The sequence below is a fragment of the Petaurus breviceps genome, unplaced genomic scaffold, assembly GCF_028583685.1.
Source record: "Petaurus breviceps papuanus isolate PSGF00001 unplaced genomic scaffold, PetGlider_PUasm1.0 174, whole genome shotgun sequence".
NCBI lineage: Eukaryota > Metazoa > Chordata > Mammalia > Diprotodontia > Petauridae > Petaurus > Petaurus breviceps.
Window position 1 is genome coordinate 78,241,966 of NW_027185761.1, and position 13,006 is coordinate 78,254,971.

The 13,006-nt window shown below is 48.9% G+C and overlaps 1 protein-coding gene across 1 annotated transcript in view; it reads right to left on the reverse strand.

The window, feature by feature from the left end:
• Nucleotides 1–4,699, reverse strand: part of PDCD6IP (programmed cell death 6 interacting protein) — a 35,112-nt gene extending 30,413 nt beyond the window's left edge. Inside the window, exon 1 of the mRNA XM_069084594.1 lies at nt 4,550–4,699. Within this exon, the coding sequence (XP_068940695.1) occupies nt 4,550–4,699 (150 nt within the window). The remainder of the gene's footprint in view (nt 1–4,549) is intronic.
• Nucleotides 4,700–13,006: the final 8,307 nt, after the last annotated feature.

A 13,006-nucleotide genomic window follows, 5' to 3' on the forward strand; every position in this document is an offset into this window, starting at 1 on the left:
CCCAGGAACTAAGATTGCTGAGAACTTGCCTCGTGTCAAGATGAAGAAAAGACCTCCATTTGGGTATTAAGTGCTGTGTTTAAACTTGATGTAACTCTTGGGGTAGATTCAATTGTGATCCAGGGGTGGGGAACTTTTGACCTTATGTTTGGTAACTAATCTCCATTTAAGAAGAGGGGCTTTGTGGTGGACTTAATTAAGGTATAGCCTAGGGGTGGAGAAGTATTTAGAACAGAGACTTTGTAATTGATTGAATGATTGGAAGGTCCTGGGGTGGGGTAGTACTTGGAGATTATTTAATCACGCTTAGTAAATGCTGTATTTTGGAATGATGTCATGTTTTTATCTTCTCTGTTCTTGGTTTGTCACTGAGTAAAATGGAGAGCATCTATGCTGGTATTCTGAACCTTGGGAAGTTGCCTTTCCTTGGCATTTCATTACAGTACACCCATCTGTCTGTCTGTCTCTCTCTCTCTGTTTCTGTCTCAATTATTTTTACTTATTTCATGAAATGTTTCCCAATTACATGTAAAAATGTTAATCATTTTTTAAAATTCGAACTTCCTAATTCTCTGAAGCAGTTTGATTTTAGTCATACACATGAGTTCATGCCAAATGTGTCTCCATATTAGCCATTGTAAAAGAAAAGACAAACAAAATAAAACAATAAAAATAAAGAAATGTTTTAAAAAGTCTCCTCCATCGAGTTCCTCAGTTCTCTCTGTGGAGTTGGAGAGCATTTTTCCTCATGGGTCTCATGAAAATGTCTCCTTATCCCTCTCTTTCAGTGGACCTCTGCTTTCGGTTTGCTGCTTCCCTAGCAGTGCTCAATGAGACCCAATGATGTCAGGGGAGAGACCTTCCCAGGCCTGTGGGCAGCTTGCAGACTGTCAGCCAGCTCCTGGAAAAATGGACTTCTTTCATTTGCTCTGGTATTTGTTAATTATTTTATGTGGCAGGGTCAGAGACTGGGAACTTGTGACTGTCTAAAGATCAGGAGAGGGAGCTATCAGATGTCTAGGAATTCAAAAGTGGAATCCCTACTGGATTTTGCAGCCATTCCAGCATTGACTCCCTAGAAAAGTCGGCCCAGAGATAGCTGAGAAGAGGAACACTCTGGGTAACCACGCCGACTGTGCAGGAACTTGGTGGGACCAGTGCTATGTAGAAACTGTTCTCAGACTGAGCCACCAATGTGGTAAGGGGGGGGAGAGAGAGAGGAGAGGGGGAGAGATAGAGGAGGGGAAGAGAGAGGAGAGGAAGAGAGAGAGAAGGAGAGAGAGAGGAGAGAGGAAGAAGAGGGCATGGCTGTAATGGGAGTGCAAATTTGGAAGATCTTCCCTGCCCCTAGGCTAAAGTGCACCTGAAGCCTGGGGAGGGAGGCTTGTTTTTCAATAGATACTTTTTGATTGGCCAGTGAGTCAATAAGGTTGTTACATTCTCTGAGCCAGGAGAAGGCTATATAAGCCCTGATGTGTAGCTTTGTTTTGGGACTCACTTTGAGAAGTGTTCTGTGATTTGATCTGAATTATGGGAAGCCGTTGAGAGTCCCCCGGCTTTGAAAAACCCAGATGTGGAAACCCAGATGTTGACTGCGTATGGATGTAATGGTTGGACAGTTTGGAAAGCTGTCTACTTGATCTGTTAATGTCTTGATAATTCTGTCTGTATATTTTGAAGTTCGGGGTGCTGACCTTTTTCCCCTGAAGAAGGTAAAAGATATATGTCTGACTGATTAAAGTAAGCTTGTTAACCCATTTTGAGTTGCTTTCCTTTAACAAAGCAGATCCAAGAACCTGTATGGGCAGCAAACCCTGAGGACGCGCTTGGGGTGCTTGCTGCTACAATGGCAGACAATCGCTTTTTTTTTTTTTTTTAGTAAATGTCAATGAGGAAAATATAGCTTTACCTAGATTTTAGAAAAGCTTTTAATATTTTTTCACACTCTTCTGATGAGGAAGATAAAAGGAAAGCCAGACTCAAGGACTAGTTGCTAATGGTTCAAAGCCAGCTTGGCAGGAAGAATCCAGTGAGGGCCCCAGACTTGAATAAATGCTGAGAGAACATGCTCACCAAATTTGCAGACACCAAACTGGGAAGAAAAGTGCATAGGAGATGATCTGGATCTGGATCTGGATCTGGATCCCAAAGGTTAAATCTTGCCAGGTGAAGTTCGTAGGGAGAAACATAAAGTCTTGAATGTGGGGACCAAAAAATCCACTTCAGAAGTAGAAGGTGAAGGGGTCACAGATGGAGAGAAATTGTTCTAAAAAAGAACTGGGGACTTCAGCAAAACCAGGTTTCCTGTGAGGCAGCATAAGGCTGTAGAAGACTGATGCCCTCTTGGGCTGACTCACTAAGGAGGTGGTTCTCCCAGTGCCCTGTGCCCGGGGCAGGCCTCATCTGGAGTATTATGTTCAATTGTGGAAGACCTGGTGTCGCCACAGCACACAGAGCACTGGGCCTGGGGTCCAAAGATCTGGATTCAAATCCAACCTCAGAGCCTCCCTAGCTGTGAGACCCTAGGCAGGTCACAACCTCTGTCTGCCTCATTTTCCTCAAGTGTAAAATGAGGATCATTTGTTCTAAGGATCAAATGCGATGATATTTATGAAGCTCTTAGCGCCACGTTTATCATGATTATACATCGTCATTATTCTAGTCACTATGGTGCAGGTTTATATAGTCCAGAGGAGGGTGGCCAGCATGGTGAAGAGCCATGGAGGACTGTGATAACTGTCTTCTAGTATTGGAAGGTGGTGATGTGGAGGTAACTGTTCTAACCATTAGGCTGCCTACCCCAGGGCACTTGGGGTCCCTCAAATAGCCAGCACCCCCCCAGACATAGGAGGATCAGCCAGCTTCTGGCCAGCCATACTATAGCAGCCCCTCCCAAACACCCTCACCTTGCCAAATCAAAGGATTTCTCTATGATTCCAATAGGAAAAGCCCCTTCCCTGGTCCCAGCCCCTAAATGCCCCCAAGGGCTTCGTCCACCTCCAGGGTCCTGACCACCCTTACCTTCCCCTTCCTTTGGGCTCACCCATCTTTCTAGATTGGTTACCTATTCCACCCAGATCCCCTGCCCACCGTTCTCCAGCAGAGCCCAAAGGTTTGACCTTGGGGCCATGGCACAGCTTAGCCCTAATGCCTGGACCACTCTCCCTCCTCTCTGTCATCTCTGCACCCCTTCCAAGGGACTTTTCCTGATTTCCTCAGCTGTCAGAGGGTACAGAGAGTAGCTGTCAGCTACTTTCTTCACTACCATTCCAATGTGTTCTGTACTAGTCTGAGGGGACAGACTGGCCTGTGAGCCCAGGCCTCATAAGATCATAAATTCTGCTGTTTCCTGACTTGCTTTCCAAGGGAAAAGCTGAACTGGAGCTGAGAACACATTGAAAAGGCGCCAAATACCAAGATGTTTTCTCCTTCCCACCTCTGAGTGAAAGGCAAGGATCCTGTAGGGCCCCAAAGTAAGAGAAGGCCCAAGCCCAGGCCTTTACCTCCTTTACCAGGCCGACACCTGGTGGCCCTGCAGTGGTTTCTGCTTCTGCTGTATCTCTCCTTCCTTGTTCTTAGGTGACCTTGTGAGCTAGGAACTGTCAGGAGACCAGGCCAGCAGAGATCCAGACCAGAGGCGGGGGCCCACCAGGGCAGGCCTATAGCAGCTGGGCCCCTACCCAGCAGTGGCCTGACCCTACACATGATGCTGAGTCCTGTAAGAGTGGGGGGCTTGGCCCCAATGTAGGAAGGGGAGGTCCAAACTGAATCCCATGCAAAGCATAAGAAGCTAGGGGAGTCCCAGGGGCTGCACCCTCCACAAGCTCCCTCATTCACAATAATCCAACACGGGACGTGATTGTGCAGCTGGTTCCATCTCCTTCCTTGCATCCTTTTGAACTGACCCTAATTTGTTTGCAGCTACAGAGCAATGTGGAGAAGCCAGGTGCTAACCCTCCCTTTGTACCTGGGGAGCTTTTGGCCAGTCCTTTCAAAGCTTGCTGTCTTTCTCTCCCCTTCCTAGGCTTCCATGTGCATAGTTCATTCCTCCATAACATAACCCTCACACAATAACCCAATCTTAACCAAACCTTGGGGTTGGACAAATTAACAGCAGCAGTCTAGGGCACCCCAAGGCAGAGCAGACAAGAGAGCTTAAAACATTAAATTGAAGCAACAAAGGAAACCCTACCAGTCCCTCCCTTATGCTTCATCCTGAACTTGTGTTTCTAAGAAGCCAGTCTCCACATTCAGCACAGTGCACAGTTCAGTCCACTTTGTGGGAAGGTTCTCTGCCACCCCGGGTGGGCATCAGTGCCCATTGTTTCCAGTCCCTCTGGGTGCCCCCCAGTAGACATTCCCATCACCTACTGGCCGGCCCAGGGCTTCGGAGTGGCATAATTTCCAAGACCAGCTCAGTGTCTTTGGTGTTCTCAAAGGCGGCCCTGCAGGACCGCCTTTCAAAACAGATGCCCCAAAACTTGCATGACATTGAGGCTCAAGCTCCCAAACAACTTTAGAAGGATAAAATAAATCCAGGCATCCTCACATCTGACAAGCAGACCCACATTCTGCACTGAACACAAGCTGGCTTTTCAGCACTGCAGGGGAGGAAAGCGCCTGGGTCAGCACTGGATCCGGCCAGATGACCAGACTGAATTCTGGCTGGCTTTGCCACCAGGGCTGCCTGCCTGTCCATCTCCACCCGGGCTTTGTGCCGGATACTTGTTTCTCCAGGAAGCCTCGGTGCTCGCACAATGCCTCACTCCAGCTAAGTGCTTGATCGGTCCTGGTGGGAAAGGGGGCCACCCTCAACACTGCCAGAGTCACAGAGGCGCTGAGGTTCAAGGCTGCCCATTCAGTCTTGAGCCATAAGCACAGCCTAGAGCCAGAGCTCCAGCCAGGCTGCTGGAGAAGGTGACACAAGAGCACTGTAAAAGTTGGAGTCGAACCCAACACATTCTAGGGTGCGTCGGTCCTTGTTGAACAAGTGAGCGAAGTGGCAGCACAGTCCTCCTCTCTTTGCCAACCCCCCTCTTCTTCCTGCTGTCTCTGCTGTGCACTGAACGTCTCAGTCTCCTTCCCCTAGGTCTGAGTCCCTACAGTGGCCAGTGGTCATGGCTCTTCCGTTCCTGATGGGCCCATCCTGACGACAGCCTACAGTCTGTCTGGGATTTGCAGGTGAAATCAGTGAGGTCAATACTTCGGAGAAAGGTCTCTAAGTTTGAGGTCACCTCCCCAGGGCTTGAGATGGCACAGGGGAGAGTGAACCCCTTGAGCTTGAGGACAGATGCTGGTCCTTATGGTCCTCAAGTGATCTGTTGTTGTTCTGTCATGTCCGACTCTTGGTGACCCCGTTTAGGGTTTTCTCAGCAAAGATACTGGAGGGGATCGCCATTTCCTTCTCCAGCTCATTTTACAGATGAGGAAACAGAGGCAAACAGTCAAGTGACTTGCCCAGGGTCATACAGCTAAGAAGTGTCTGAGGCCAGATTTGAACTCAGGAAGGTGAGTCTTCCTGAGTCCAAGCCCAGGGCTCTATCAACTGGACCACCCAGCTGCCCCCCAACAAGAGCAGTTTTATATGAAACGTGAAGGTTTGCAAAGCACTTATTTTCAGATTGAAAATTGAGGTTCAGAAAATTCAATGACCAGGGTCACACAATTAGTAAGTGACTGGTGGGGCATTTGAAGCCAAGCCTTCCTAATTTCTGTGCTCTCTCCATCACACTGAGTCATTCATCTATAGTATTGGAGGAAGAGCACCATGAAATGTGAGATTGGGGACTGGAGTTGAGACTTCACTCCCTTTCCTAAAGCACACTGGCACTGAGAATACCAAGGTCAAATGGCCGCTTAATGAGTGTGTGTGAGGGCTAGCACTTGAACCCAGGATTTCCTTCCTCTCTGCAGATGCCAGGCTGCCTCTCATACTAGAACGATGCCCAACTGAACATTTTTTCTGTGATAATACAGAGGGTTCTTTGAGATCTTCTGGTTCCCCAAAACCACTAATTATGGTGGTGCCAGTAAAGCAGGTGTTAGTGGAGCTGGGCCATAGGTAGAGTCCTGGATGAAATCTGTTTGCTGCTCACTACTGTAATGTCTAGATTCATTAGTACAGATTCAGCAATGCCATAATTCCTCCTGCCTACGTCTCAACACGCCTTTGAATGGATGCCCTGGGGAGCCCATCCAAAGTCAGGGTTATTCAGGAAGACTGACAGTGGAACAGGAAGAGGAGACAGGGCTGGATCACCTTTACAAATATGCAAAGCCTGTTAACTGACCCAAGCTTCCCAGGAAAGCAAGGGCATATCTTTTGAGTGGAAACATTTGGCCATTGTCGAAGTGTGGAGGGAAGAACAGCTATGCCCCCTGACTCTGAAGAGCTGAAGATGAGATTAGAGAGGTGTGTGGTGGGTGTGGGCAGCTGCAATGTGCGACCTAGGTGGAAAAGACATCATGGAAGCATAGGACAGAAGAACCTGGATTGGCCCCTTGGTGAAGGTGTCTACAGAAAAAGAGGAAGGCCTCCAGCACCTTGGGCAGACCCTCCCTGGGCGCAGGCTGGGATCAAGATGGTGGGAGGACACTGCTGCTCCGGTGATGATCAGGTCTCTGGGTATGTGAGCACCGAAGCTGTGATTCTGCCATGTGGAGATGGCGGCCACAGAAGCTGAGAAGGCAACGTCACAGAGCCACGATCCCAGTGTCCCATGTGACCAGAAGGAGCCCATGGGCTGATACCAGCAGAATTTCACCGAGAATCTCCAGGCACCAAAACCTGCATCTCCTCTTCGCACTGACTCTGCAGGTAACTCAAGACGCTAGGCTTGTTTTTTACACTTAGGTGGGGCCATCTTCTCTAGGCTCCTCACTTTACAGATAGGGAAACTGAGTTCATTTGAGGTAAAGTGGCCTGCCAGAGTCACCAAAACAATACGGAGAAGAGGCTGATTTGGCCCCAGGTCAGGGGGGTGCTAGAGCCAGCTCTAACTGGCTCCCAACAACTGATGGCTAAAGTCTGTCTCAGAAGTTAAATGACACCTCAGAAATGGGCAATTACCACCAAGCAGGCCTTCGTTTACCACTCTGCTGATTGCCTAGAGCATTCATAATGCCTGTTAAGCTGAAAAATGTGTGTGTGCATACATTTTACACCCTCCCCAGCCTAGCTCTTAAACATTTAGCAGCATGTACCTATATTGCTCCATAAACACTGCTTGAGCTGGGGTGGGGGGAGGGGGCGGTAAATAGGAAACTCAGGGAGTGAAGCCATCACCAGAATGGGGGCCAAGAGTGCCAGCACCCACCACCACCAGCCTTTCCAGATCACTTTAAGGCTTGCAAAGTGCTTCCCTTCCCTCATCTTCTGACAGCCCTGGCACAGGCCTTCCTTCTGACAGCCAATCAAAGGTCTTTGCTCATTTAGTCCACCAGATTCATGCATGAGGTACCTACTCCAGGCTGGGCATTGTCCTGAGCTCTCTGGATTCAAGATAATGGAACCAGTTGGTGCAGCCCAGGAGGGTGGGTGCAGGCATGGAGGCCTTTCACGCCTCTTGGGAAAAGTCTGCATTCTAGACCACCCCATCTCCTCCTGCTTGTAGTGGGGGACTTCCCTCCTTGGTCCCCTGCCTTCTGTGAGACTTAGAGATTGCCCTGTCTGCTACACATAGAGATGGTGACTTCTGTTTTTGGCTTAGGGACAGATTAGCCCAACTCCAAGGAGTGTTTGCTCTGATATTTTTAGGAAGTTTATTCATAGATTGTTGATAAAGCCTTGAGCCCACACCAGACCCATCTCCAATGCCCAGGCTGAGTTGGTCCCTGATCTGGTTAGATTCCCATCTTTCATTCTCCATGCTCTCAGACACCTGCCATTTTCCAGAGTGGGGATGAACCACTTTTCTGGTGGTGTCTTTGAGTGCATTAGTCCACTCTTTCCCACCAGACTCTTCTCCTAAGTGTAGGAGACAAGTCACTCAGCATCCTGGGCTGTGCCCATCACTGATGCCATTACTCTGGGACACTGAGCCCCATTTCCCAAGGACCCAGGCAGCTGGTCCTGGGGATACCCTCCAGGCATAGAGATTTGTCTCCAAGGACCAACAAGGGAAGTTGTTCCTGTCTCAGGGAGATGACGGTGTAGTATGTGGAGAACTGAATGCCAAGTGCCTATAAGGCAAATTCTCTTCTAAATTTAAAAAGTATTGGTATTTGTTAGATATATCACCTACATTTCCCAATGCACTGATCCTCCCCTACTAAGTAAGAGAGACTGTTAAGGATTGGGGGAGGGGGAGAGGCAGACGCTGGCCATCCAGGAGTCACTGGACTGTCCTTTGCTCTGAAGGAGGAGGTGGCCTAGCAGATGCTGGCCATCCAGGCCTGAAGCCTTGGGGGCTAAGGTTGTTCCAGATGCCCCGTTGGGGAAGGAGCCTCCTGTGTGCCAGGGCCAGCCTCTCCAGCGCATCCCCTCTTGGGCTGACTCACATTGTACACATTTCAATGAGGCTTCTCTTCACACTGCAAGTTGGGGCATGCACCAAGGACGTGTAAGGGCAGTCCTCCTCACGTCCATCAGAGCAAACTCGCTCTTCTAATACCTGATTCAAAGGTCAGAGCAAGACGTCTCATTACTTACAGTGACGGGGACCCTGCGGCAGGAAATCTGCCTCACCCAAAGGCAGCAGTTTGTACTTTTGTGAGAGAGTCCAGCTCTTCTGAGACATCTGGGCAGTGCCACCACACACAGAGGCAGGCACACTGTACCTAGAGGCAGGAGCACCTGAGTTCAGATCAAGCTTCAGGCCCTGCCTACTCATTTCACCTGTCTGCCTCAGTTCTCTCTCCTATAAAATGGGGGTAAAGCACAGCACCTACCTCCCAGGGTTGTAGTGAGGACCAAAGCACCTTCCTCCCTTTCCTCCTTCTGTAGATGAGTAACTGTGCTTAGAATTATCCCTTGGAGCTGTATGGAAGATGGGGCAGAGGCAGAGAGCCTGGAGGCAGAGTTGGACTGTCCTGGAGAGAGGCGACACCTCTCTTCCTTCCAGGCTGGTTCCTGCTGAGTGCTGCATCAGAAGCTCCCACTCACCAATCCCAGGGCAGGGGGTAGTGTGGGATGGACAGCCCTCCTTTTTTGCTTTTCTTTTTTTCAGTCAGCATCCAAAGCAAAGCCTGATTCCTTGTTCTAGGGTTCTAGTTCCGATCCTCTTAAGCACTGAAAGGAGACATCAACCAGGAATGGAGAACCCCAGTGGAAGCCCTTCTCCCTGCTCCCTGGCACTCTGGATACGAGGTAGCTTGGCCCTGTTCTCTCCTTAGGGCCCCTGGTTTTGGAAGGTATTACATGCTGGTAATTGTGAGAAAGCTAATGACTGGAGTGTTTCTGAGACCATAGACATGGGGATCAGCTGAGGCCACAGCCATCCAATGACTGAGAGAATCCCTTTGGAAAATCTTCCAAAGGCAGAGCCCACCTCCCCCTTGTCCTGGCCCCTCATCTCAGCTCCACGGAGGGAGCAGCAGTTGCCCCTTCCCCTCCCTGTTAAATGTCTTCAGTGCTTGAAGATGACTGTGGTTCCACCAGGCTTCCAGACACCCAGACTTCAGATCCCAGGGTCACCTTCTTCCTTGCCCTTGCCCCACATCCAACCAGATGCCTGGCCTGATCGGTTCTGCTTCCATCCATCCCTTCATCTCCCTCCCCGCTCCATGGTGATATCCAGATTGCTGTAATAGCCAGCAGTCAGTCTTCCAGCCCCCATTCCATGCCTCCATCCATCCCCTGTCTCCTCCAAATCCACACCACACACTCTCCCTAGAAAGAGAACAGAAGAAGTTTAAGGTGATTGCTTCCTGCTCAGAACCTTCTAAGAGTCCCTATGGCCAGGGAGGAAGTAACTGCCAGTCTCTCACCTGGGGCTTCATTGAATTTAAGTCCAAGTTTGGGATCTGTCACATGGCTCTGATCTCAGTTCCCAGGCACAGCTCACCCTTTGCCCCTTCACGCTCTTTCTTGTTAGCTCTCACACTGAACCACTGAACTGGTCCCTGAACTGGGCCAGACCTTAGTTTCCATCCTCCCTGATATGTCCTGGCTCCCTTCCCCTCAGCTCAGAATTTCTGGCTCTTGTCTTTCCTTCCTGTCTCCAGGAAGAGCTAACCTGGTTACTACCCAAGGCTAGCCCTGGCCTCTACTCTGCTATGTTTCAATTCTGCCAACACCTCATTCCATTAACCAGCTTCTCTCTCTCTTCTCCCTTTCTCCTCCTTCTCCTCTTCCCTCTCCCTTCTTCCCTCCCACTTACTGTTACTCTCTCTCCCCCTCCCTCCCTCTTCCCTATGTCTCTCTCTTCCTACGCCCTCCTCCCTCCTCAAGTCCTTGTCCTGACCATAAGATCACTTCTTTGGCTCCTGCTCAGAAGATCCCTCCTAAATTAGAGATTGCAGGGATTGGGGAAACTGGATGTCCCTCCCTTTGGTCTCTTGCCATCAAATGCTAGAGCCTAGGGCATGCCTCATAGACAGGTGGCATGGGAGTCTCCTGCCCTTCCTCCCATTACAACAGGCTGCTGGCCAAGTGCAGAAGTCCTGGGGAAAAGAAGTCCAGGTGCTAGGTGTCCCCACTGCACCCATGAGGGCCCCAGGCTTGCCTTCCATTCATACTATGTGCTTCAGGTACCCTTCCTAGGAGCTGGGTAAGCCAGGGTTCTGCCTGGCTAACTGGTAGAAGACTATGTGGGAACACATCAGAAGATTCTAAATCCTTGCCACTTTTCCCGCTTTTCTGTGTAACATACATTTTCACCTACTGATAACAAAAAAGGCAACAGGTCACTTTTCCTCAATGGAAAAAGGTTATTGAAGCTTCCCACCTTGGTAGTCTGGACGGAACAAAATGGCGGTCAGTGGATAAGGAGTTTCCAAAGTGCAGACACTGGAGGCTGATCCAGATCTACTTGGAACACCACAGAAATGGTGGAAAACAAGGAAAACAAAGGGAAAAGGCTGGGCAGAGCTTGGCCCCTAAGCAGATAAACCAGCAATGACTCACAAAGAAGGAAAAATGAATCAAAGAATGAATGAAGAATCTAGAAAAGGACACAACTCACTGATTAAATAGTCTGCAAGGAAGAGTACAAATTGGTGCCTTTTCTCCCTTCCACACCCTCGAGCAGGAAGCTTTTTCTACCTCTGAATGTTTCTGAAAATGTTTCCAAGGTCACTGGTGCTGGAGTTCCCAAATGAGGAGTACACAAAAAGCATTTACTGAACACTTTTAGTGCCAATGCTCTTAAGTCTGGAGGACATAGTGATAGGCCAGGTGGGAAGGCCCAGTGATACTCCATTTTACTCAAAGGTAGTCGGTACTTCCCTGCGCATGAAGCAATGTGTGCATATCTGCCTTGATGTCAGGAGCCTGGATTGGCCTGTGCTTATGACTGCTGGGAAGAAGAGAACCCAGTGGGGCCAGGGCAGGGGTGTGGGGAGAGACATCAGGGAAAGCTCCCATGCCAATGCCTGCTCAGCTCCACCCACTATTTAGTGACTACATAGCTGGGCACAGTGGGCTTCCTCTACCTTCAAGAGCCACTGACTTCCAAATTCCTATTAGCTTTTACCATTTACTTCAGTGTGACATTGGGAATTTAAAAAATAATTTAGTAGCCAGTCAATAAGCATTTATTAACCAACTTCTACCTGCTAGGTACTGCGCTATGTGCAGGGATACAAAAAAGGCAAAAGACAGTCCCTGCTCTCCAGGAGCTAACAGTTCAGTGGGGGAGACAACGCTGCTGTTGTTTGTCCTTAATGCTCTGTTGGGGTCAAGGCACAGTGTGTCTGATGGTGGCTGATCAGACCGACATGGGCACAAACAGCTCACGTAAGCATGTGGGGTGAAGATGTCTCTGAATCTGCACGTCTCTCACTCTTCTGAGCTGTAATTCTGCTTTGCTCATAGAGCACAGTGCCTTCTCTGATGCAGGCACGCCGCACTGGGCGCGCTCCTGTGCCAGCATCTCCCAGGTCACACAATCAACCCCACAGTTCTTAAGGGAGTCCTTGAGAGTGTCGTTGTGTTGCTTCTTCTGACTCCCATGGGGGCACTTGCCTTGGGTGAGCTCTCTGTAAAACAGCGTTTTAGGCAAGTGTGGGTTTGGCCTTTGAACAATGTGGCCAGCCCATTGGAATTATAATTTCTGAAGTGGAGTTTGAAATGATTGGCAATTTGGTTCAAGAAAGGACCTCATTGTCCACTACCTTATTCTGCCAAGTGATCTTCAGGATCTTCCTAAGACAATTCAAATGGAAATGATTCAGTTTCCTGGCATGGCTTCACAGGCATACAATGAGGTCAGCACCATGATAGTTAGTCTAATACCTCTTGTCTCCCACACTTTCCTTTAGAGCTTCTCAAACACTGAGAAATCCATGTGTCAACCTCATTAACTATGTGGACATCCCTGGAAAGTATACTGCCAAGGTAAGTGAATTTATCCACAGCATTCAAATCTTCTCCATTTGCTTTAATCAATGGTTCCACATATGGATGGTATGGAGTTGGTTGGTGGAGAACCTGTGTTTTCTTGGTGTTAATTGTGAGGCCAAAATGAGCACAATGAGCAGAGAACAGATAAATACTTTGCTGCATCTCAATATCAGAGGATGTACTAAATACACAATCATCTGCAAACAAAAAGTTATGCACCAATTCTCCCTCTACTTTTGTCTTGGCTTGTAGCCTTTTCAAGTGAAAAACTTTACTGTCAGTGTGGTAGCTGAACTTGATACTGTTTTCTTCCTCATTGAAGACAGCTGACAAATTAGAAAACATCATGCTAAAAATCATGGGGGCAAGCGCACAGCCCTGCTTCACTCCATCGGTGACTGGGAAAGCACAAGAGCGTGGCCCATTATCCAAACTGCTTGTACATGTCATCGTGAAGACAAGTCATCAACAGGATAAATCAGAGACAATCAAGAGAAAAAAGAC